The following is a 26,845-nucleotide window of genomic DNA, read 5'->3' on the forward strand; positions in this document are numbered from 1 at the left end:
TGGGGTATAGGAAGCAACACGTTTTTGGAAATTTGAATGTGTGGACTCATAAAACTCTGCTAATAACCACTTAATCTATTCATTAATTATCTGCCTAAAAATCAGGGCTGGAGAAGACTTTTGAAATCATGTAGTTAGAAGGCTGTACAATGACCATACCTTTGGGAACCTGGTTTAAGTAACATTCTAATGTTCCTGTTCATTCTGGCTACATTCATTCTAATGTTCCTGTTCATTCACCCTACATTCTTGCTACTCAAAGCAGGGGCTACAGACTAGCAGCACTGGTATTTTATTTTATTTTATTTTATATTTTTGACATCATTTGGGAGCTTGCGGGAAATGCAGATAACCAGGTCCTGCCCTAGACCTGCTGAATCAGAATCAGCAACTTAACAGGATGCTCAGGTGATGCCAGTGGCTACTAAAGTTTGTTAAGCACTGCTCTGCACACCCCTACCAAATGGACTTTAGAACGTACTAGTAATGAGTGACCCAGTTTCCAAGAGTGCAACCTATATTAGGCATTCCAAATATTAGCAAGGTCTTCCTAGTACCGAGCTCAAACCTAACTCCTTGAATTTTGCATTCATTGGCCTTGGCATAACTGTTTAGTGGCCATCAGAACCAGGCAAAATCCTCTTCTTCATTGAGGACCTTCAAACCTGTGACTAGGCTATCTTGTTTCTTTCTTTGATTTAAGCCTCCCCAGGTGTAACTAAATCCTTCTCGCCCCGCCTCCCCCGCCCCCCGCCCCCGCCCCCGCTGTTCCGAGTATGACAGTGCTTGAGGTTTCTGTACCATTTTATTCAGACTAAATAATAATCTTTTATTTTTTTTGAGACAGAGTCCTGTTCTGTCACCCAATCTGAAGTGCAGTGACAATCTTGGCTCACTGGGACCTGTGCCTCTCAAGTTCAAGCAGTTCTCCCTGCCTCAGCCTCCCAAGTTGTTGGGATTACAGGTGCCCACTGCTACACCTGGCTAAGTTTCGTACTTTTAGTAGAGGCGGGGTTTTGCCATGTTGGTCAGGCTGTTCTCCAACTCCTGACCTCAGGTGATCCTCCTGCCTTTGCCTCCCAAAGTGCTGGGATTACAGGCGTGAGCCACTGCACCCAGCCCAGACGAAATAATCGTAAAGGACCCTCCTAATTTTAAAACTGTGATGGAGTTTTTACACTAGTTAGTAATAAATAATAGTGGAGAGAAGATGATAGAAACTCAGGAACTGTTCAACCATTGTGGAAGACAGTGTGGCGATTCCTCAAGGACCTAGAAATAGAAATTCCATTTGACCCAGCAATCCCATTACTGGGTATATATCTAAAGGATTATAAATCATTCTACTATAAGGACATATGCACATGAATGTTCATTGCAGCACTGTTTACAATAGCAAAGATGTGGAACCAACCCAAATGCCCATCGATGATAGACTGGACAGGGAAAATGTGGCAATATACACTATGGAATACCATGCAGCCATCAAAAACGATGAGTTTGCGTCCTTTGTAGGGACATGGATGAACCTGGAAACCATCATTCTCAGCAAACTGACCCAAGAACAGAAAAGCAAACACCGCATGTTCTCATTCATAGGCAGGTGTTGAACAATGAGAACACATGGACACAGGGAGGGGAGCATCACACACTGGGGTCTGTCAGAGGGAAATAGGGGAGGGACAGCGGAGGGTGGGGAGTTGGGGAGGGATAGCATGGGGAGAAATGCCAGATATAGGTGAAGGGGAGGAAGGCAGCAAATCACACTGCCATGTGTGTACCTATGCAACAACCTTGCATGTTCTTCACATGTACCCCAAAACCTAAAATGCAATTAAAAAAAAATAAGCAAAAAGAAAGAAAAAAGCTTAAAAAAAAAAAAAAACTCAGGAACTGTACTTTCTATACATTCAAGGAGAGAATGATCCTGAGGCGCAAATACATCATGATCCATAATTTCTTTAGGTTCAAAGTTCTGTCAATGGTGAAAAACTCTCTAATAGTAGGCAATAAACAGTATTCCTTTGCTTTTCTGATTTCTAAATGGGTTCATTACTTAACTCTTCAAAAGAGAAATGTATATAGTGTCATTAATTTTTGGAAGCTGCATCCTTAAACAAAACATTTTTGTTCAACGTCATTTTACTGTTGATGAAAAAATTGGTTTTGCTATACTTTGCTTAAGGTTGTAGTTTCCAAGAACTCATGAAGAATAGGTGAAGATTTACTGTAAAGTGTTAAATACACATGCATTCAACATGTAGAAATAATCTTCATGTAGTCAACTTTTAAAAACTTACTTTCTTTCTTTGGCAAAACCTCTTATGTTACTATATGATTTTCATAATAACCAAGCGTAATTATTTCCCTGTTGAAGGACATTAGAGTTCATAAATGGCCTCTGAAATAAAATAGTCACTATTTTAAGGTATTTGTTTTCTAAGAATTTTTAAAAATAACAAATATATTCTACCAACACAGAGAGCATAGTGGCTGGAAAACTCCACCTCCATCCTCTTAAGGTCCCTACTGGGTCAAAGAATTAAATTGACGTAAGATAGATTAACAGGAGAAAAGCATACAAATTTATTTTGCAAGTTTTATGTGGCATGGGTGCCCTCATAAGATGCGAAGAAGCAGAGCTAGTAACAGGCATGACTCATTTTATAGCATTTCATAAATATTGTGCTTTTCACAGATTGAAGGTTTGTGGCCACCCTTTGTCCAACAAACCTGTTGGTACCATTTTTCCAACAATACGTGCTCACTTCTTGCCATTGTGTTACATCTTGGTACTCTTAATATTTCAGATTTTTTCATTATTATATCTGTTATGGTGATCTGTGATCACTGATCTCCGGTGTTTTTATTGTAATGATTTTGAGACACCACAAAATACACCCCTGTAAGACAGCCAACTTAATCTACACGTTTATGTGTTCTTTTTTCTTGTCTGTCTTTCTCCCCTTGGGCTTCTGTATTCCCTGAGACACAATAATATGAAATTAGGCCAATTGATAATCCTCTAATAGCCTCTAAGTGTTCAAGTGAAAGGAGGAGTTGTACATCTCTTACTTTAAATCAAAAGCTAGAAATGATTAAGCTTAGTAAGGAAAGCATGTTGAAAGCCAATACAGACCAGAAACTATGCCTCTTGAGATAGTTAACCAAGTTGTGAATAGATAGGAAAAGTTATTGAAGGAAATTACAAGTGCTACTCCTGTGAACGCACAAATGATAAGAAAGTGAAAGCCTTATTGCTGATGTAGAGAGAGTATTAGTGGTCTAAATAGAAGATCAAACAAGCCACAGAATTTTCTTAAGCCAAAGCCTAATCCCAGACAAAGCTCTGACTCTTTTCCATGGAGACTAAGGGAAGATACAGAAGAGAAGTTGGAAGTCATGAGGTTTAAGGAAAGAAACTGTCTCCATAACACAAAATACAAGGTGAAACAGCAAGTGTTGAAGAAGAGACTACAGCAGATTATCCAAATCTAGCAAAGATAATTGCTGAAGGTGGCAACACTAAACAATAGATTTTCATTGTAGACAAAACAGTCTTCCAGTGGAAGAAGATGCCTTCTAGGACTTTTATAGCTAGAGAAGAGAAGTCAGTGCCTGGCTTCAAAGAGCTGGCTTACCCTCTTGTTAGGGGCTAATGCAGGTGGTGACTTTTAAGTTGAAGCCAGTGCTCATTTACTGTGCTGAAAATTTTACAACCCTTAAAAATTATGCTAAATTAGCCAAGTGCAGTGGCTCACACCTGTCATGACAGCACTTTGGGAAGCCAAGGCAGGAGGATCACTTGAGCACAGGAGTTCAAGACCAGCTTGGGCAACATAGGGAGACCCCATGTATTAAACAGTAATTATCCTAAATCTACTCTGCCTGTGTGCTATAGAAGAATGGCATGGTTTACTGAATACTTTAAGCCCAATATTGAGACCTACTTAGAAAAAAAAGATTGTTTTCAAAATATTATTGTTCTGCAGTGCACCTAGTTACCCAAGAGCTCTGATGGTGTTGTATGAGGAGTTTAATGTTTTCGTGCCTGCTAAAACATCTATTCTGCAGTTTATGAATCAAGGAATAATTTCACTATTCAAGTCTTATTATTTAAGAAATATAGTTTGCAAAGCTATAGGTACCATAGATTGTGACTCCTCTGATGGATGTGGGTAAAGTAAGTTCAAAACCTTCTGGAAAGAATTCACCATTGTATATGCTATTAAGAACATTTGTGATTCATGGGAGGTCAAAATATCTACTTTAACAGAAGTTTGGAAGAAGTTGATTACAACTCTCATGGATGACTTTGAAGGGTTCCAGACTGTAGAGGATGAAGAAACTGTGGATGTGGTAGAAATAGCAAGAGAACTAGAATTAGCAGTGGAGCCTGAAGAAGTGACTGAATTGTTACAACCTCATAATAAAACTTTAATGAATGGGAATTGCTTCTTATGCAGGAGCAAAGAAAGTGATTCCTTGAGATTGAATTGACTCCTAGTGAGAATGCTGTGAACATTGTTGGAATGACAACAAAGGGTTAGGAATATTAGATAAACTTAGTTGATAAAACAGTGGCAGGGTTTGAGAGGATTGACTGCAATTTTGAAAGATGTTCTACCATGAGTAAAATGCTATCAAAGAGCATTGCCTGGTATAGAGAAATCTTTCGTGAAGGGAAGTGTCAGTTGATGCCACAAACGTCATTGTTTTATTTTAAGACATTGTCACAGCCACCACAACCTTTAGCAACCGCCAACCTGGTAAGTTAGCAGCCATAAGCACTGAGGCAAAAAGATTACAGCTCAGTAAAGGCTCATATGATTGATCATTAGCATTTTTAGCAGTAAAATATTTTAAAATTAAGATATGCACATTGTTTTTTAGACATAGTGCTGTTGAACACTTAATAGACAGTGTTATATAAACATAATTTTTATATGCGTTGGGAAACCGAAAAATCTGCGACTTGCTTTATTGTGGTGTTTGCTTTATTGCAGTGGTCTGGAACTGAACATCCACTATCTCTTAGGTGTGTCTGAACTTACATACTGGATTGAACAAAGCATAATAAACTGAAAATGCAACTAAATTGTGTCAGGAGGCTTAAAAGAGTTATTTTAACAAGGTCTGTCTTAACATCTTGTCTTTGAAGATAAGGATGTTGCCTTTTTTTCTAGTATAGGGAGGGTATCTTCCATCTAGGAATTTCATTTTCAACTTTTAAGAAATAGCACAAGGGTTAATGAGTTATTTGTGTACCTGCTATTTTTCAAGTGCCTTTAACTTAAACATACAAAATTCCAGAATACTAATAACATAATAATGGGCTTAAAAAACTTAATAAACCATGCGGTTCATGGTTTATTATCCATAGCACACAGGCAGAGTAGATTTAGCATAATCATTTTAACGTAATTGTTTTAACTTCGAGCACGCATGTGTGTGTGTGTGTGTGTGTGTGTTAGTCTTGTGTAAGAAAAGTTGTAGCAAGAGGTTTGAGGTTTTTTTTCAGGTTTTTTTTTTTTTTTCTAGAAAGTAGCCCACGGCACATTTTTAAACTGGTTGTTCTAATAATTTACCCACACTTCTTGTTCCCTCACTTTCTTCTAGATATTTTTATTCTTCTTGACCTCCTCCTTTCTCATCTGTCCCTCTCTCCCTTCCTCTTCTAATGATTTTCAGAAAAATAGCTCCTTCTCTCACCTTACCTCTGCATTTCAAAATAAAGCTGTGTGGATGTGTGGAGAGAAGCTGGAAAATAAGACAGATGGTTCTTTCATTACCAGGTTACTTGGGATTAATTGAGCTGGGTATGTTATGATTTTTAAGGAGACTGAGCTGGGTCCTTTGGAAAGCCAGTTTTGAAACGCAGGCAGTAATGTAACACGGACTGTTGGATTTTTTGTTTTGTTGTTGTGTTTGTAATTTCATCATCCTGTAAAGCATTTTTTAGGAGATCAGAAGTGAGTTTACTAAAATAGTGTTTTCATTAAATCTTTTAAAATGACTTTTTACATTTTTCTGGGTCAGTTGAGCCATTCTTACAAGCATACGTCTTTGTGTTTTATTTCAGCATTTGCAAGTGAGGAAGAAGCCCCACCCTGGGTCTTAGATAATTTCTAACAGAGAGGCCCCAGCAATTCAGCAGGCAGCGTCCTCAGTCTTTGGCAGCCTGGTTCCTCTTTGGCACATTCTCCACTTCTGCAAACAGAGTCTTTGGGAAACAGTTTCCTAAAAGTGCAGGTAAGCAAAGGCAATACCACCATTGTCTCGATATCCTTTAATGTCAGCTTGAGCACTTGTAATGTTCTGATACAATGTTTCTATCTTTGTGAGTGATGTTGAAATCCCCTCTTCTATGAATACAGGTACTTGCTATTTTCTCTCTTGCTAGTTTTGCAGGCCAGAGGCCTATAAAACTGCTAATATAACCCATGACCCTTCAGCATATCTCACGGTTGAGCTACGGGTGTCTTAAATATTATTTTTAGTCTCAATTGAATGGGCCTTCTTTGGGACTCTTCTTAGCCAATACATAGTGAGGAGTAAGAAAACTCTTAAATTAAAATTAGAACATTACATGCATCTCAAATATTGTAGAAATTCTGCTGTTAACCAGCTTTATAACCTTGGGCAAGAGGCTTTTCCTCTGTGGGCCCTGTTTTCTCAGTAGAATTAGTTTCAACTCTGTCTTTAAGTGCAACAATCAATGATAGTTTCATTAAAGTATCTTGTAATCTTTTAGGCTTATTTTTTTTTACTATTTTGGAACCCCATGCACAAATTTCAGACATCAATATATAACTTTATTCTGAAAAAAGATCTAGGGCTCAAATGTCTGCCAGAAACGAGCTATGTGTTTTACCCATGAATATATGCAGGCACTCAACGATTTATCAAGGTTCCTCAGAGAATGATTATTCTACTAGAAAATTTGTTTGGAGATCTTTTTGGGAAAGACACTTATTGACTGAGAACATTCTGCTTTAGTAGCGCTGGCCAATAGGGACACTCAGAATGGTCTTGTGATTTAGTGCTAGGGAATCTCTTCAGCTCTTGCTTGTTCCCACTGAGATTGCTCATGAGGGTTTCACAGCCTTTCCCCAGCATAGTCCTGAGCCACTAGACTTGCAGACTCTTGAGGACTTGAATCAAGGCAGAAGGTAGGGCTGGGTCCTCAGGTTTTATCGCCAGCAATGTCTCAATTTAATAGAATCTGGACTGTGATCATCTTGGTGATTTATTTGTAAAGCTGTTTTTCCTGTCAAGCTTTACAGTTTCTGGCATCAAAAAGATGGAAGTATTTTGGGAGTCCTTACGATGCTCCTGGATTCTAGTATGTGCCTGGGTTCAAATCCACCTCTGTCACCTACTACTTGGATATCCCGGGGGAACTTACAACTTCTGTGTGCTTTATCTGTAACATAGGAATGGTGATAAAGCCTTTCTTAAAGGGTAGTTTAGAAGATTAAAATAAGTCTATGTCTAAAGCATTTAGAACAGTTCTATCACATAAGTGTTTAGTCAGTTTTAACTTTTTACTGATACCTGTTGCACAATGTTTATTCTTCTGTTTGCATTCTCTGGGATAGGGCGACAAAGCTTCCAGTCTTTATCCTTAACCTTGTTAGACATTGCTTGAGTCATCATGGTATTTGCTTCTACACCTAGGGCACGATATCTGAATCCTTCTCAACATTATAATGGCTCCAAATGAGAATGTAAGAGGAAACCTATTTGTCAACTCAAATTATTTGTAGAGTTCTTGACTTTATTTTGTTTTGCTTCAAAACAAATTTGAAATGCTGTTTACAAATTTGAGTTTTTTGTTTGTTTTTATTAAATTTCAGAACAGTTTTATTATGAAAGTCATAAAAGAGATATGGTTTCTATAGCTAGAAATAGGATCTAATTCTAAGATGAGTTTTGCCAGTGAATTACTATTATTTTAAATGCCATTCACTTTATTTTCAAAAGTAGATGAATAAAGCTTCCTGTCACAGATACTTTAAGATATTAAAATGATTGTGTAGCAATAATAGCTAGCACACTAATGAAAACTTAATTTTTTGAGGTTATTATTAGCGCAAAATCATGAGTTCTTAGGATCTCTACCAGGACATTAGAAAGCTAATTGTTAGTGAGAGCTTGGTGTATGGGAAGCTAATACTTCACAATTTTTTTTTTTTTTTTTGAGATGGAGTCTTGCTTCTTCACACAGGCTGGAGTGCAACGGTGCGATCTTAGCTCACTGCAACCTCCGCCTCCCAGGTTCAAGCTATTCTCCTGCCTCAGCCTCCCAAGTAGCTGGGACTACAGGTGCTCACCACCACGCTCGGCTAATTTTTGTATATTTAGTCGAGATAGGTTTCCACCATGTTGGCCAGGCTGTTCTTGAACTCCTGACCTCAAGTGATCACCTGCCTCGGCCTCTCAAAGTGCTGGGATTACAGGTGTGAGTCACTGTTCTTGGCCATACTTCACTAATTTAAAAAGAAGAATTAAAACAAGATTAGGAGAGTCTTTACCATGTGCCAGATACGTAACTAAGTATTTTATATTTGCTACTTGTAATAGCTCTATTAGGCAGTATTATTATTCTTATTTTACAGCCAAGGAACTTGAATTATAAGAAGATTAAGCAAATTCCCAGGGTGATACAACTCATCAGAGGAAGAGCTTTAGAGACTCAAACTCAGAGGGTCTGATTACCAAGCGAACAATCTTAACACTCAATTATGCTACTACCTACAAAGAATAAATTGCCAATGAGTTACTAAGACCAAGTCATGGAAGTCTAAGATACCAGGCAAGGTGACAAGGTGAGAGCTGCACTTTGAGGATTTTCTGCCAGGTACAGCATGTGGGCTGGTTTAAAGGGAGGAAAGATTAGAGATCATTGCTAGTAGCTAAGGTGAGAAGTAATGAGAACATGGGTTTAGGAAACAGGATGAAGATAACAGCTTGAGAACACCTGTATTTAGGTGGACAAGAGGAGAAAGATGAAATCTAGAAACACAGGCAGAGAAGTAGAGGAGGGAGGCCTGGGTAGTGCCACCCAAGGGCAAATTCTGAAACTGAAAACTAGAGATCAGGGAGGATTGGAACAAAAACAGACAAGTGGGTTTGGAGATAATTTATTCATTCCTTTATTGACTTATTTACTCATCAAATAAATAAATATTGTGCACCCATAATGAGACAGGAATTGTGCTGGAGGAGAACCCATGTAAAATGTTCTCCTTTATTACCAGCATTGCTACTTATTAGCAAGATAGCCTTTGACAGGTTTTTTTTTTTTTAAAAAAAACTTTTCAAGATCCTGGCTGGCTCTTCTGTAATATTGCAAGTCCTGACTGTGTCTAAGTGCCCCCAACTCTTGTGGTATTCTCAGCTGTAAGATCTGTAATTCTTGGGTTCAAGTTGTGAATTGCAGTAACTGGAAATATTGTAAATGTGTAGGCAGTGATTCAGTTGGCACTTAGGTGAATCAGAAGGAGATGCAAAATGAGGTGTGTGTCCTATAGGTGTAATATGAATGGAGGAATCCTACATATTTTCTCTCAAAAATACCAGTAATATCATACTGACACTAATAATAGATGGAAGGATAAGACTGAAACTAATATAGGAAGGACAGTGTCCAGGAAATTTACAAAAACAAAACAAAAACCACAAACATTCCCTAGAAGGGTGAGGGAAATTTTTCTCAAAGCTACTTATTTTCAAAGGCAATCTGACTAGTTTCTTCAGAGAAGCTTCTGTTGATTGAAAATGTTAAAAGGTCACACTGCAAAGAATTAAAAGGGCCGGGCACCGTGGCTCACACCTATAATCCCAGCACTTTGGGAGGCCGAGGCGGGTGGATCACGAGGTCAAGAGATCGAGACCATCCTGGTCAACATGGTGAAACCCCGTCTCTACTAATACAAAAAATTAGCTGGGCACGGTGGCGCGTGCCTGTAATCCCAGCTACTCAGGAGGCTGAGGCAGGAGAATTGCCTGAACCCAGGAGGCGGAGATTGCGGTGAGCCGAGATCGCGCCATTGCGCTCCAGCCTGGGTATCAAGAGCGAAACTCCGTCTCAAAAAAAAAAAAAAATACAAAAATTAGCTGGGCGTGGTGGCGTTGGCCTGTAGTCCCAGCTACTCAGGAGGCTGAGGCAGGAGAATTGCCTGAACCCAGGAGGCGGAGGTTGCGGTGAGCCGAGATCGCGCCATTGCGCTCCAGCCTGGGTAACAAGAGTGAAACTCCATCTCAAAAAAAAAAAAAAAGACTTAAAAGATGTAGCATAAAACTTAGAGTGAGCTTCCAGTTCCCCTCAGAAGCTGTTTTCCGTGAAGCCCTGATCTTCTTGGTTGGATACAATTCCTTTTTTCTCTGACCTTCTCCAGCAGTGCTTCTGAAACATGCAGATCACATGGGGGTTTGCCAAAATCCACTTGAGTCAGTGGATCAAAGGTTGGAGCTGAGATTCTGCAGTTCTCCCAACTTCCCAGGTGATGCCAGTCCTGCTGGTCCATGTACCACACTTTGAATAGCAGAGGTGTAAAATAGTTTGCTTTACTTCTCATAGCAGATAATGGAAATAATTTTGAAACAGTGTAACAGCTCCTTCACTAGGCCGTGAGTTCTGTTCTCCATATCCTAAAGTCGAGTACATACACATTATGAAATGCTTGATATTAATAGATCAAGAGATTCTTCCACACCAGTCAGTGATTCATATTATTCAATGGCATTAATAATTTGAATTGGTATAGGTAGGGCTTTTTTTAAACTGAGACCGACACCAGCATGCAATATAACTGAGATAGGTACCAGAATGCAAGATAAAGTTTTTATGTAAAGTTAAACATATTTATTATGTTGCCCATGAAAACATATATCCACCCAAGAAGTTGTACTTGAATGTTTAATGCAGCTTTATTTACGATAACCAAAAATTGCAAAGAAACCAAATGTATATTGCCCGGTAAACTGATAAATAAATTGTGGTATGACCATATAATAGGTTACTACTTAGCAATAAAAAGGAATGAACTCCTGGTACCATCAACAACTTGAGCATTTTAAAAAAAAAGTATTATGTTAATTGAAAGAAGTCATCAAGAAAATATATATGATTCCATTTATATGAAATTTTAGAAAAGCAAAACTATAGTGATAGCAGATCAAGTTGCTAGGGGCCAGGAAGTGGGAGGAAGGAAGTGCCTACAGACAGGAACAAAGGAACTTTTGGAGTTGATGACAATGTTTAGAATCATGACTTCAGTGGTGGTTACTTTTTTTTTTTTTTTTTTTTGAGACAGAGTTTTGCTCTGTTGGCCAGGCTAGAGTGCAGTGGCACCATCTTGGCTCACTGCAACCTCTGTCTCCTGGGCTCCAGCAGTTCACCTGCCTCAGCCTTCCGAGTAGCTGGGATTACAGGCATGTGCCACCATGCCTAGCTAATTTTTGTATTTTGTTTAAGTAGAAATGACATTTCACCATGTTGGCCAGGCTGGTCTTGAACTCCTTACCTGAGGTAATCCAACCTCCTTGGCCTCCCAAAGTGCTGGGATTACCAGTGTGAGCCACTGCGCTAGGCCAGTTGTTACCTAACTTATCAAATTGTACATTTAAAAGTGGTAAATTTTACCGCATAAAAATTTTATCCCCAGCTACTCAGGAGGCTGAGACAGGAGGATTTCTTGAGCCCAGAAGTTTCAGACCCGCCTGGACAGTATAGTGAGATCCTGTCTCAAAAAAAAAAAAAAAAAAAAAAGAATAAAAGTCAATTCTAAAAATTAGCCACAGGCTGGGCACGGTGGCTCATGCTGTAATCCGAGCACTTTGGGAGGCCGAGGTAGACAGATCACTTGAGGTCAAGAGTTCGAGACCAGCCTGGCCAACATGGCAAAACCCTGTCTCTATTAAAATACAAAAAATTGGCTGGGCGCAGTGGCTCACGCCTGTAATCCCAGCACTTTGGGAGGCTGAGGCGGGTGGATCACGAGGTCAAGAGATCGAGACCATCCTGGTCAACATGGTGAAACCCCGTCTCTACTAAAAATACAAAAAATTAGCTGGGCATGGTGGTGCGTGCCTGTAGTCCCAGCTACTCAGCAGGCTGAGGCAGGAGAATTGCCTGAACCCAGGAGGCAGAGGTTGTGGTGAGCCGAGATTGTGCCATTGCACTCCAGCCTGGGTAACAAGAGCGAAACTCAGTCTCAAAAAAAAAAAAAAGTCCAAAAAATTAGCCGGGCATGGTGGCACGTTCCTGTAATCCAGCTACTTGGTAGGCTGAGGCAGGAGAATTGCTTGAACCCAGGTGGTGGAGGTTGCAGTGAGCTGAGACCATATCACTGCACTTAAGCCTGGGCAACAGAGCGAGACTTCTCCTTAAAAAAATTAGCCACAGTCATCAATCTGTTAACGACATTTAGTGGTTCTTGGAAGCTGATATCTTATTAGCAGGATGTTAATATGAAGACACAGGAACAATTTTTACTTTAAGAGAATAAATGGGCATGGAAAGAAAATGTGAGTAAACAGTAGGAACAAAAGAAGTTCCCTAAAAGCTTACTTGTGTATCTGCAATGGACCTGAGTCTAAAGAGAGAGATCTTGAAAACAGGAACTCCAGTTCATTTATTTTTAGCATCCCATATAGTTGCTATAAGCTGAATGATTTTTAATGTGTCCTGCTGTGATATTAAAGAAGAAAATTCTGCTGAGAAGTTATTTCTCTCCTTTTTATATTCTTTACAGTGAGCACACCCCACTTTCAGGAGAAGATCTGGTCATCTGCTTTGGCAGTGGACTGATCTTTACGTGAAAAGATTTGTCTACATGTGTTAAGGATGATACTTGGTGAAAGCGCTGGCTTGGTTGACAAGCTGAAGGAGAAGGGTGTGTGGGTATATGCGTGTAGGAACCAGCTTCGTATCATTGTATTAGCAGAATTGGGGGAGGAGAGGGAAAGTTAATTATAAATGTTCCCCTTCTGCAATGCAGAAAGAAAACAGTTATGTACTTGGAAATCAGTCAAAGTGTATACAGTTGATCTAATTTGTTGAAGTTATAGAACTCAGTTTCTTTGGAGGTGGGCATAAATCAGATTTTCTATTAATTTACTCAGCAATGTCAGAGTTTTTTCTTAATTTGTATTAAATAGCAGTAGTTTATAACTTCAGGCTAAATTTAGCCTTTTCAGTGTAATATTGTATGTTTAAAAAATCTATATGTGCTGTTTTTTATTTCTTTAATTATGCCTTATTGAGAATTACTTCATCCTTCTAGCAGAAAATTCCATCAACCAGACTATTGATTCCTTAAGATTTCTCTCTTTAATTATGAGATTAATAGTTTTTCATATTATAATATTTCTAAAGAAGTGTGCTTGATAAATCCATACATTTAATGAGTATCATCCCCTTGTTTTATTTTTAAAAGATATTGTTAAATTACTGTTTAACAGTTCATACTGTTAAAAATATGATAATTATAGTTTTCTATAAGCCACAATTTGAAAGTGTGGGCTTTGAAATAAAACAGATCTCAGTTTGAACTCTGGCCACTGCTCTGGGTATTAAACATCTCTAGCATGGAGATGAAAATACACATGATTTCATCCTTATATGTGCTGGCCATTTAGTAAGTGGTTAATAAACGATGTTATCATTTACATGATCATCGCTGCCAGAGGTTGGAGATCCTTGGGATATGAATGAAGCTGCCCTCACACATTTGGATTATCTAATTAGTAATAAGGACCACACCTAAATGAGAGGTAGTAAATGAGTTAAGGAGGACTGAGGCCTTTCCGTTCATCACTGTGGAGTCCTGTATGTCTCCATTAAGGCTTAAGTTATATGGAGATGGCTGGGTCTATGAGGCTTAGGCTTAGGGGATCTATGAAGGGAACCAAAAAGGTCTGGACATAATGCATGGCCAGAGCTGGAGGTTCTGTTACAGGTTTGCTCATGCCTGCAGATAATAATCACAAACTGAGTAGTAAGTACAAAGAGGAAGGAAGGCAGGATGTGAAATCTGTTGGCCATGTTCCTTACAGTCTGGAGTGTATGTCAGTGTGAGCTGAGGACCGGCAGAGACCAGGATGGACGAGGGCCTGTCCAGGGGCTGAATGGACACAGGTGTCAGCAGGGCCACCTGGTAAGGGTGGGGAGGTGAGCCGTGAACAAGGGCACCTGCTTAAGGGGAAGGTTGTGGTTGAAATCTAGACGCTGCTGAGATATTTGACGTTAGGTGCCCACAGGCTGTGTGGATGTAGAAGGGAGATGTGCTTTTCTTATTTGCACAAAGATACAAGTTGTTGAGTATTATTATTGAACAACAGCACATTGGCCTTGAGAAGAGTCCTAGTAATAGAAAGAGTAGGATGTCTGCCACTGAACGGAAGGGTGCCTCACCCCAGAGCAGATGGGGACAAGGTTAGGATCCTAGTGACTAAAAACAAAAATTGGCCACAGAGCTGCTGGGGTGACTGGGAAAGAGAAGAATGCAGACCCTGGAAAATTATGATATAGTTTAAGCACCCAGCAGCAGGAACCTAGGTCCAGTGGATGAGATGACCAGGACACCACCAGATCCACGGGAACCTCACCAAACTGTTGAGCTGCTAGTCAAGGGCTCCTCAGACTCTTTCCGCGAGCCAGAATCAGTCCTCGTGCCTGGGGTGGCTGGGCTTGCAGATGGGCATTAGGAAGCACCTGCTTCTCGATTGAGACGGAACTGGGAATGGAGGAGCCAGGCAGGTGAGGTTTGTGTGTGCTCAGCATCCGGAATAGAGAACGCCAAGGGCCTTTCTTCCTTGGTGTTGCATGATATTGACGGAGATACCCACAGGGTTTTTCTGTGAATTTGATCTTAAATGACAAAAACCGCAGTTACTTTTGCACTAACCTAATACTTGTTAAGTAGAACAGTGTTTCCAGAATTATTGCTGAGTGTGCTTTTTTCCTAGCTGTTTGGAAAAACAGGCTCCCTTTGGTTTGAGAAAGCATTAGGAGAGTCTAAAAAAAACCTGACATTTTTTCAAGTGTTTCTCCATAGAGTTTGTTTTGTTTTTATAAACAATGCTAGCATGGTTGGGAGGAGCAGGCTTTTATTTCAGCTGAGTTTGAATCGAAAGTACTATAAGCTTTATCTCCATTTCATCAATTACTAGAATTAATATTGCTTAGGGAGTAATGTTTAGTCTGATAGCAAAAGGAGGGGCCCGTGCTCATTTGTGAAAGCTCACGTCCAGGGGGAGGTAATAGAACGCATGAGCTGTGGCCTGATAGAGACAGATTTGAGTCCTCGTTCTTCTACTTGTCAGCTCAACAAGTCATTGTTTCTCCCAGAGCGTTGGTTTTCTCCTCTGTAAAATGGGAATTGTGAGTCTACTACTCCCTTTGCAAGGTGGTTGTCAGGATATCATGAGAAAATACACAAAAGCAATTATCACATGCCTTGGCACAGGCTGAACACTCATACATCTTAATGCTTCTAATTAGTTGTTATTCACTGAGCATTTACCGCGTGCTAGGCATTTAGGATAAAAAAAAAAGCATCTAGTTATGGGAGCTGTATCTCTTACAGCCTCTGTATTTCAGTAAATCCTTCCATGGTTCTGTTGTGTGTCTTAGAGCAGTGATTCTCAAAATTTACTGTGCATAAGAATCAAATTGGCAGATGCTGTTTAAATGCCCATTCCTGAGCCCCAGAGATTGAGATTAAGCAGAGACTCAGGAGTGTGCATGTTAACAAGTCCCCGCCTGGTGCAGCCTCCTTCGCCTGCCCTAGAGTCACCTCCTTTCACCAATACCTGAATTTACCCTTCCAGACTTCAAGATACCAGTGGAACACCATCAGGAAGTTACAGATTGGAGTTATCTCTTTTCAATTTGCCTTGTGCTTTTTATCTTGAGAGACAGGATGACACCAGGAATAGAACGCTGAGAAAGAAATGATTGACCTGTAGATCTATTTCTGTCTTCCTTGAACTGTGTGACCTCAGATAACTCAACCTTATCTTCAGTTTTCCTCATTCATCAAGAAGACAATACCTCCACACCCATCTAATAAGCTTATTTTGAGCCTTGAATGGGGGTGTGGACATATAAAAGTTTCCCTATGAACTTCAATGCGCCACACAAATAAAATGTACTTTTACCATTAAAGCAAAGTGAAACTGTTGCCAAGATTGAGTTTTTAAATATCTGACATATATCTGACATATATAGGTTACTTGTACATTGGGTTACGTATGTTAGTTGGAGAATATGTGAAAATTTGTCCTCTGGCAGTGAGTCCTTTTCTCCCTCGTCATCCTCTACCCACACTTTTGTAAAGGATGTTTTAGGAACCCTGATTTTAGGAGCATCTGCAGCCACAAAGCTGGCACTGGTCATGTTTAATGTCAAGATCTTGAAAACTGCTTGTCTTGATAATTAAAGCTATATTAAAGGGTCTCATGCCTTCTTAAAAGCAGATATCCTCTTAAATTCTAACGGGTTTTGGAATGCTTTTGCTCAAAGCAGAATGGTCCTTCCATTTATAGAATATAATTAGAGAATTGGTTTATTTGTGGAAGTATTGTCCTGTGAGCAAGCAGAGGAATCATGTTTGTCACAAGGATATCCTGGCTGGCCCGTCTCCTTTGCAACTTGAATACTGAAGCTGTGAATTGTACATGAAATACGAGAGGGCCTAAACTTCCTAAATGTTTTTCAGATGGCATATGCAGCAGCTGTGTTCAAGAGTGGGTTCATTTTACTGTTTGTAAAAGAACATTCTCTCACAGTTGTTTTCAGTTAGACCACATATTAGTGAATGAAAAACAGCAAAACAGTAACAAAAAGTCTTGCTTACCCCTGCCTCCGTGTTCTGTAGAATAATACATAAATTGCCCAAAGAGTATGTTTTGGAGAATACCTAGGAATTTTGAATTGTAAATACTGACTTCTTTCCCTAGACCTTCATATACTGTCTTACATATAAATATATATTTAAAAAATTGCCGATACTGGTAAGTTTTATCTTTGTTGGATCTTTGCATAAATGATGTTATTCTTAGTGGAGCCTTAAATGTTTAATTTGAGCATTTAAGAAGACGTTCATCACTACTCTGGCCCATGCTAAACTACCTTCCAGGACAGTGTAGTAACCCAGAGAGGCAGATGATGTGTTCTCACTTGTAAATATGTGAGGACTCTCAGGTCAGAAGAGGTAGACTGATCAGGCTTCCCACACCGGATGTGGAGTTAGGCTGTGAATCTTGTCTTCTGATTTCCAACCAGTGTTGACTCTTCACAGGGCTTATGTATACCTAATTAGAAGTATGTGTAAACTGAAGTTTGCTCATTAACTTGCTTATTTATTTGCTTTCTCCTGACATAGTTTTCGTTTCTAACTCATTTATAATAGTGGCACTTGGGGGTGGTGACTGCATTAATAGCAGCGAGATGCAACAGCTGACAGCAAGAAAGGAGTGAAAAGCAACTCAGCCAGATAATCATGCCAGTTTAGGACTGCTTAGCAAATAGCCCCACACACCCATTAGCTGCAGAAGGCTTCAAGTGTAAGAAAGCCCAGAACAATGATATTTGTTGAGCTGACCCCATATCATCAAGAAAAGTTTAAATTATGTTTAATATATTCTACTTATGAAGGCGAGGGAGTGGTTCATTTTAAGATTTCCATTTGAATGTATTTACCATGAAAAGGAAGGCAATGCCAGATTACTTGGAAATTTATTCCACCAGACTGCCAGGTTCTATACTGCATCGCCATGATTAAGGTTAATAGACGTGGATAGGACTGAAAGGGGTGGTACACGCAGTTGTTTAGATGAACTAGAAACTTGGTAAGGGACACAGGGAAGTAGTGTACCTTTTTAAAATCACATGCATTGAAATAGGTCTGTTATGGAACCATATATTGAATTTGTCTTTTACCTGTAATTACATAAGACAGTGGAAACTTTTTCTTTTTTCCTTTGAAGCAAAAGAAGAAACTAAACAAACATGTTTTATAGGTTTTTAAAATATATTCTAGAAAGGCTTTTTTTTTTTTTTGCATTTACATTTTAGAGAGGATTGTGTCAAGGTTTTTGTCTACAAATGTGTAATGAACAATATTGTCAATGCAAAACAAGCAAGTAATTAGTTGAATATATCTGTACTATGATGTTGAAAAATCAAATAGGTGGATCTAAAAGTATATAAATTGTGGATGTGGGAAATTTTTTTCAGTAGGTTTTTCCTCAGTTTTTAAAAATCAGGAAAAGAACTTTTAAAAATTAAATGTATAACATTTTAACATCATTACAAGCACTGAAGAAATGTTTATTCACAGCTTAAGGCATCTATTTACTTTCTACAGAGAGAGAAAATAGAAGTTTTTAATGTTTGTGAAAAAAGTTTTGGATATGGAATAGATGTGTAAAATTTAGTTCTGGAGGAATTTTTTCCTTTCTTACCTAACATGAGAAAGTAGTAGGGAAGCCCCTGCCTTTGAGACCATGGAGCTGTTTATTGGCCTAAATATACATCATGTTGTGCTGATAAGAGGAGAGACAGGAAAAGCATTATATTTTTGCATATTAGTACTTCCAAAATTACAGGCCTACCTCATTTTTTCCCATAGTTCCTTTTCTGTATTTTTTCCAGTAATGCTTATATTTGAGCTATTGTGAAAATTCATTTGTATAACAACCTGGCCTTTGCTTTGGAATGCATTCCTTGTGTTACAGGTGAGCCAGCCATGAGAGGGTATCTTGTGGCCATTTTCCTGAGTGCCGTCTTCCTCTATTACGTGCTGCATTGTATATTGTGGGGAACCAACGTCTATTGGTAAGTTTAATTTTGTTATTTAAAAATAACTCTCGGCTGGGCGCAGTGGCTCATGCCTGTAATCCCAGCACTTTGGGAGGCCGAGGCGGGTGGATCACGAGGTCAAGAGATCGAGACCATCCTGGTCAACATGGTGAAACCCCGTCTCTATTAAAAATACAAAAAATTAGCTGGGCACGGTGGTACGTGCCTGTAATCCCAGCTACTCAGGAGGCTGAGGCAGGAGAATTGCCTGAACCCAGGAGCCAGAGGTTGCGGTGAGCCGAGATCGCGCCATTGCACTCCAACCTGGGTAACAAGAGCGAAATTCCGTCTCAAAAAAAAAAAAACTCTCAACCTAGTCTTTCACTCAAACCCACAAATTATAGTAGAAAGTCCTATTTAAAAAACTTGTTCCCTTTTAACGTTTGGAATATTTTCTTGCTTTCCATTGTAAATCGGGGTTTTACCATTCCACGATCTTACAGATTGTATCTCTAACAATGTAAATTTTTGACAAGCAACACCTACTTTCTCTTGACTTCTCAGTGAAGCTATGGTGTTAACCATCTTTGGGACATAAAACATTTTTTATTTATGCAATAGATCATCTCCTTGAGTTAATGGAGTAATTACGGGGCTCAGTGGTACTTAATTTTTAGAACCTAAAATGCTTGCATAAGAGATGATCGATAAAATATAGATACTACAAATGGTTTCCTTTATTTAAAAATATTTACTGAATGATGATAATGTGCATCTTTTGAAATAGCTTTGACTTGAAATGTCACATATAAAAAAGAGGCACTGATAGTTTTACTGAAGAGAAAGCCTCTGTAATAGGGTTTTTACCCTTCTCATTGTCAGTCCTTTGGCTGGGAAAAAAGTTTTGATGACCTTTAAATCCCAAGCAGGTGGTAGTACATTAGTATGCTAAAATAAATCGCATAACTTCCTGTCTTTGACAGAGACTCAGTATTTTTTCCCAGTGTTTCATACTGTGTCTTAAATCATGTTTCTAACTTGGGCTTACTCGATGAAAAAATGCTGATGCTTCTGCATTTGGTTTCATTACTGCTGGATTGAAAAATAATTGTCATGATTTTCATGGAAGGACGTTAGGCAAATGACCACTGGAAAAACCCAATGCCAGGAAGGTAGTTTTGGCCCTAACGTTTTAGGTTTTGGACCCAAATATCGGGCCAGAGAATTTTGAAGTCTGATTATATACTAAATGAGGGCTACATCAAAGGGATCTATCCCTACACCTTTGCCACATTCTCTGTCCTACCCTTAGTAGTGGAAGACAAAAATAGAAGAGAAAGCAAAAAACTTGCTAGATTGCTACTTTCCTACACATCCTATTGTTGTTCACAGGGAAAATGATAAAGAAGATGATGAGAAGGATGTAAATCAGCACAGTCTTTTGTCATCCAGGATGAAGTGACCATGTCACTCCTAAGCTAACACATTACTATAGTCACAGCAAGTACCTTGGGGTGTTAGCTCAGACAGGTGTTTGTGCAATGAACTTGCTTCTTTAAAAATGAAGACAGATAATTATGCTTTTCTTTTAAAATGTCACCCAAAGTTTGTCTTCACGATACCCTAAAACAGTTTGTTTTCTATATTTAATGAGAAATCAAATAATATACTTCATTTTATCCTATAATTGAGATTTTATAGTCTCGTGTGCTGGTCCACCATATTTATGTACCTTCCTTATGTATAACAAGGAGTCCTTGCCATTGTGGTATTCACAAAAGGTATTTTCCTGCATAAGGAGTTTACTAACCTCACAGTTCAGAAACCTAGCAGTTCTAACTATGGGGATTTTGTACCTACAAAAATGGAAAATTATGTCTGTCCATGAAGGGTTCAGGATACTTCCTTCATTTTGAATCCTGCTGATGATAGAAGAAAATCGATTTTTTTTTTTTAATACTAATTCTTCACATAATTGATGATCGTTTTGTATTAAGCTGTTTTCCTCTTTCCCGGCTAAGTCCGGATCCTGCCATCCACCACCCCTTTCATTTATGTTCCTTGTTGTGCTCTGTCATGTTTCACAATACCCTTTTAAATTGTGGAGACAAGTACTCCATTCAGGAGCACACAGGGGCCTAACCTATGCCAAGAATAGAGGACAGTTAGAAATGACTCTCGAGAATGTGATTTGTAGAGTCCCCAGGATCCCAAGGCAAAGGTCTGTGGATCCTGCTCAGGTCAGGTGTTTTCGTGGTGTTTGCTGCTGGTGTGCGTCAGCAGATGTGGCAGGAGGAGGTAAATAGCCACGTGCCCTTGGGGTGAGGCTGGCTTCTGAGCCTGTTTGCAGCTTCTGCAGTGCAGTGATCCTGTTTCTCTGAAGGTCCTTTGAATCGCTGCCCTTGGAATCACTTCTGGTTTGCTAATCACCTCAGCCTTTCCACCCTCCCTCCCCTACATCCATGAAGCTCAGGTGTGTGCGGGGCTTGGCGAAGGTACTGGCAAACCTCAAAGGGTGCAGGGAGGATTTTTGTTTGCTGCCATGGAACCTCTCAGTGGTGCCATGAATGAGTTCCCAGGACATTTGCTTCCCTTTGGGCGGGGTGCCCGGTTCTGGTTTCTGACTGACACTATTTTTGTCTCATAGGGTGGCACCTGTGGAAATGAAACGGAGAAATAAGATCCAGCCTTGTTTATCAAAGCCAGCTTTTGCCTCTCTGCTGAGGTAAAAATATACCCCAAAAAAACCCTGTGGCATACGAAATATTCCAAATGTGCTTGTAATCATTGTCCACACTTGTTTATTTTTTTAAATGCAAATCTTAGCAGTATAAAGTGGATGCCCCATATTTAAGGAAGAGCTTGAATATCCTGTCTCTTTTTGTGCTTTTAGTCAGAGCTCTGCATATATTTTAAGAAAAGGCATTGAGGAATTCAATCAAACCAGTATTCTTTTCACACAGGTGAGGCTAGAGAGGTCTGTTTGTGTTTGATTACAAAAAAGTGAATTGTTCTTTAGGGTTTTATTTTTCCCCCTTGTTGCTCCCATGTTACTTTCCACCCATTGTGCCTTCTCCTTCCTTGCCTCTACGTTAAACTTTTTGAGTAGAAATTTTCCCTTGTATTAACTTTTACTGAACCACATAGAATGCAAATAATGATTAATCTACATAAAATGTAAATGATTATGTATTGTGGCTCTTGGGCTTTGTAAAAAACTTACTCTTCTATTCACATATGTTCTTTTCCTCCTAACCTTGACTTTGACAGATTGCTCGTCAAAATACTCTAGATAACAAGAAGTAAAAGTCTGTTCTAGGCATGTTTAACTGTACAAAAGAGGCACAATCTGTTCAGCATTTTTTCTATGAAGTGTTAAGTGTTCATTTTTTTTTCCTGTTTTATTACTGCACCTTTTTATTACTGGTTTTTAACTCTTTGGAACCACAGATCCCTTTGAAGTCGGTCAACTCTCTGGAAAACTGCAAATACATAAGACTTTTTTGTATATGATTCCAAGTGTGCTATGGTGGCTCATAGTCTTTCCAGGGGTGTGTGTTCAGTGAGGACCGCCGCAAAACTGGAATCGTGTTTTAAAAATTTTTGACCATGACTCATAGAAAGAAATACGTTTTATTTGGGACCTAGTGCAAACACATATCTGTATTAAGAAATAAGTAATTTTTACCTTTACTACTCCAGATACACTGTGTTCTGTTCCATTCACTTTATTTTTTTTATTTTTTATTTTTTTTGAGACAGGCTGGAGTGCAGTGGTACAATCTCGGCTCACTGCAACCTCCGCTCCCGGGTTCAAGCAATTCTCCTGCCTCAGCCTCCTGAGTAGCTGGAACTACAGGCGCGCGCCACCATGCCCAGCTAATTTTTTTTTGTATTTTTAGTAGAGATGGGGTTTCACCATGTTGGCCAGGATGGTCTCGATTTTGACCTCATGATCCGCCCACCTCGGCCTCCCAAAGTGCTGGGATCACAGGCTTGAGCCACCGAGCCCGGCCTCCATTCACTTTTTAAAAAGATGCTGATCATGACTCACAAAACTGATTTTATGAGGCACATATGGGTTGCAGACTGCCGATTAAAATGCTGCTCTAGAATTAAGGTACTCCAGAACTTTATTGAAAAAAAGATAACTTTTTCTTTCTGAGAAAACCCGAAAGGATTAAAGTATTTGTGCAAGATTACTTCGCAGGGTATATAAGTCTATAGTGTAAGTAACAAGTAGATTGGTGTTTGTCATGTGGACAGTATTATCTGAGGGCAGTCCCCTAGAATGTACTCGAGGCCACTTTCTCAGAAACGGAAAAGCCAGCAGCAATTTGGAGAAGCTCTTTTGGGAAACCTGCAGCTGTTATCTTCAGCGTTATAAAGAGAACATCTTTCCTTAGCATTAGGCTTGGGTGTGAATTTCAGCTTTGTTATTTATGGGTTAGTGACGGCAGACTTGTCACAGCTGATACAACTTCACATATATGATACTTTTAAATTTAGAAATAGTGTAGCATCAGTACTTTTAAATATTACTTTGTTTCTTCCTATATATGGCTATTATTTTATCACTTGGTATTGGTTTGTTTTTAAGTTTTGTTTTTACTTCCTGAGTTATAACATAATTTTCATTTTAGTAGCTGTAAAGTGTTTTCAGTTGCGTAGTTCCATTGCATACCCCATTCTATGCAATATTTCAGCACTGTTTAAACTTATTTTTAAAAATTAAAAAAATACATTTTCATATACACAGTATAACAATCTGAATTATATGTATAGTTACTTTTAGTTTCGGTTTTAAAAACTTGCAAAGATAGTAGGTATTTGGCAAAATCATTCTTTATCCTTTCCTTCCAGGTTTCATCAGTTTCACCCTTTTCTGTGTGCAGCTGATTTTAGAAAGATTGCTTCCTTGTATGGTAGCGATAAGTTTGATTTGCCCTATGGGATGAGAACATCAGGTCAGTAGTAGTATTCTTACCTGGTTCTGTTAAATTTGAGTGGTGTTAGATGAGAATGCATGTTGATATAATTTTAAGGGCTTTTATTCTTTCTGCTTCATAATGATTTCCAAACGATATGATTTTGGGATGGAATGAAATGAATTACATTTTGAAATATAAATTCCCACTCCATTTGAGGCAGTAGAGAAGCAAAGGGTAAAAGGGGTAGATCTGTTGTTGTCGTTGAGAAACTACTTTTTACATTTGCTGTGCCACCAAGTAAGTGATCCATGTAAGTTCTGGTGCCTTGTTTTCTTCTGATTTAGAATTAGCAGGAAAACCTGAGAGTTAACTTCCTTCCTAGCTTCCCATGGATTCTTTTTACTTGTTTTGTTTTACTTCATCAGCAATTCTTATCCGCTTAAGCAGCCTTTTAATTTAACCAGTGGATATTTTATTTATTTTATTTTTATTTATTTATTTATTTATTTTGAGACAGAGTCTTGCTCCGTCACCAGGCGCCGGGCTGGAATGCAGTGGCAAGACCTCAGCTCACTGCAACCTCCACCTCCCTGGTTCAAGCAATTCTCCTGCCTCAGCCTCCCGAGTAGCTGGGACTACAGGCACGCGCCACCGTGCCCAGCTAATTCTTGTATTTTTAGTAGAGACGGGGTTTCACCATGTTGGCCAGGATGGTCTTGATCTCTTGACCTTGTGATCCGCCCGCCTCAGCCTCCCAAAGTGCTGGGATTACAGGCGTGAGACACCGTACCCAACCTTTATTTTTGTTAAGTTGAGAGATAATTATTCCATCTTCTAATGATAAAACACTTTCCCTTCTGCTTATTGATAACTGATTGGCCCTATATAGCATTAAGCTCTAGATTTTTGAGACACCATAAAAGCCCAAGGTGACAAGCCTCCAACATTGTGAGTTAGATTTTGCTTATTCAACTGATCCTGTGAGGGTGAGGGTTCCTTTTTTTGTTTTGTTTTGTTTTGTATTTTAAAAATATTTTACACAGAATTTGAGAATTTAATTAGCTTGAACTTACTATTTATTTCTATTCTAATGTCAATTTCAGAATCATCTGCTATTTAAAATTACTTTTTATGATTTTTTTTAGATTAAATATGTTGTTTTGAGGGGGAGGTTTTGGAAAGTGTCTTTGGAACGTTTACCATTTTGAATGGGCCTACTGAGTAGGCTGGCTAATTGTAGTTGTATCATTAATTTTTCACAGAATAAATCAGTGTGGCCATGCTGCTTGGAAATGGGTTTGTGGGAGAGGGAGTAAGGCGGTTTACTAAGTACTAAAAAGACATGATTATCCTTGTATTCATAACACTCCATTTGTTTTCTAGTGGAATATTTTCGACTCGCTCTTTCAAAACTGCAGAGTTGTGATCTCTTTGATGAGTCTGACAAGTGAGTTTATTTTCTTGATTCTAGTCTGGCTTTTAACTTCAGCTAAGCTGGTTCAATATATACCCCAAGAGATGTAAGATGTATTTACTCAGGAAAATTTCATAGCATTTGTGCATAACCACAATTTCTAGTAGTAATTTGACACTTAAAAACCTACAAAATTAATTTAGATGCTGCATAACTGGTTGGCTCAAAAGTTTGCAGAGTCTTGATGATGATCAGCACTGCTCCCAAATCAGGACATTTTAAACCCACATTCATCTTTTCTAAGTGGTTTCTGTTTAAGGATTAGTGCACCCCCTGCTAATCAGCTCACACCCTCCCTTTACAAGCTGCTTCCCACGCTGTGCCATGCATCCTCCAAACTACTGATGAAGATTCTTTCTCTTTTACTTGTTAAGGAGATTATTAGATTTTGGAAGCAACTCTCTTCCTTTTTAATCAGAATTACATTTGAAGGACAAATATGCTTGCTTTGATGTTTTCTGACTAGTTTTTAGACAATTTTGTCATTAAGTTAACCCCGTAATAAATTGAATTGCCAAAAATAGACTTCTTTGCAGTTGGGCTTATTTTGCAGAGGTAGGTTTATTTCACAAAGTTTCAAGCCTCTCTTTAGAATTTGGCCAGTGTGCTAGTGTGATAATACGGGTAGTCTACAGATGTCAGGCCTCCATTAAAAACGAAAATGGCAGAAATTACTCTATTGCCCAAGAGAGCAGGAGTGCTGTTTTTTGGGTGCAGAGAGTGGAGGTAGTGAATAGAGATATGAAAGTGGAGGTAGAGTTTGCCTTAAGAGCAGTGTTAGATTTTGTCCAGGTTTATCTCATTTTTCTCTGTTGCAGACCAAGATGCTTCAAGTGTGGATTTGTGTAATGTGTAATGTGTTCATTTCAGTTTTTTTATAATTTCAAACTCTGCCATCAACCTAATCAATTTGAGTTTTGATTGCATATCAACAGCAACCATAAAATTTTTCAACCCTCAAATTTACATAGCTCTGATTTGGAGAATATTGTTTTTTGCAGACCTTTCACATAAGTGCTTTATGTTGATTTTCTCTAATTCTGTAAGTTTCTGGAGAAACGGAGGCTAGGCACACAGTTTATTATACTTGGTAAATGCCAGATCTAGGATGTGAACCTAGGTAGTTCTAACTCCAGTGCCTGGACATCTGAGTTAAGAGTAATAAAGGTGGCCGGGCACTGTGGCTCACGCCTGTAATTCCAACACTTTGGAAGGCTGAGGAGGGTGAATCATGAGGTTAGGAGTTTGAGCCCAGCCTGGCCAACATAGTGAAACCCCCTTTCTACCAAAAATATAAAAATTAGCCGGGCATGGTGGTGCATACCTGTAGTCCCAGTTATTTGGGAGGCTGAGGCAGGAGAATCACTTGAACCCAGGAGGATGAGGTTGCAGTGAGCCGAGATTCGCCACTGCACTCCAGCCTGGGCAACAGAGTGAGACTTCATCTCAAAAAAAAAAAAAAGAGTGATAAAGGTGAGTCCTTAAATGTTTGCAGCAAAAATCTGCAAATCTTTTTAAAGATGCTTGACTCTGTAAATGCAAGCTACCGTCAGGATTCTGGAAAATATATGCTTAGAAATTTCGTTCTTGCCTAGGTTTTATCTAAGAACGAGACTATGCTTCATT

At 39.1% G+C, this 26,845-nt stretch overlaps 1 protein-coding gene across 8 annotated transcripts in view; it reads left to right on the forward strand.

Moving 5' to 3' along the window:
• The window catches only part of ST3GAL6 (ST3 beta-galactoside alpha-2,3-sialyltransferase 6), a 66,997-nt gene that overhangs the window by 17,859 nt on the left and 22,293 nt on the right, over nt 1-26,845 (forward strand). For 2 of the 8 annotated variants that reach the window (XM_012477102.3, XM_012477091.3), the window contains exons 2-7: nt 6,083-6,252; nt 8,622-8,831; nt 18,751-18,850; nt 21,462-21,539; nt 23,678-23,781; nt 25,129-25,192. In XM_012477102.3, coding sequence (XP_012332525.1) covers nt 18,762-18,850; nt 21,462-21,539; nt 23,678-23,781; nt 25,129-25,192 — 335 coding nt within the window. In that variant the 5' untranslated portion in view covers nt 6,083-6,252; nt 8,622-8,831; nt 18,751-18,761. Of the gene's footprint in view, nt 1-4,904; nt 5,135-5,473; nt 6,253-8,621; nt 8,832-18,750; nt 18,851-20,725; nt 21,288-21,461; nt 21,540-21,707; nt 21,778-23,677; nt 23,782-25,128; nt 25,193-26,845 lie in introns of those variants that run through there. The other 6 variants (XM_012477097.3, XM_012477081.3, XM_012477117.3 and 3 more) reach the window with 6 other exon arrangements.

This window comes from Aotus nancymaae, unplaced genomic scaffold (genome assembly GCF_030222135.1).
Source record: "Aotus nancymaae isolate 86718 unplaced genomic scaffold, 86718_ANA_hifiasm-v0.15.2.pri h1tg000011l, whole genome shotgun sequence".
NCBI lineage: Eukaryota > Metazoa > Chordata > Mammalia > Primates > Aotidae > Aotus > Aotus nancymaae.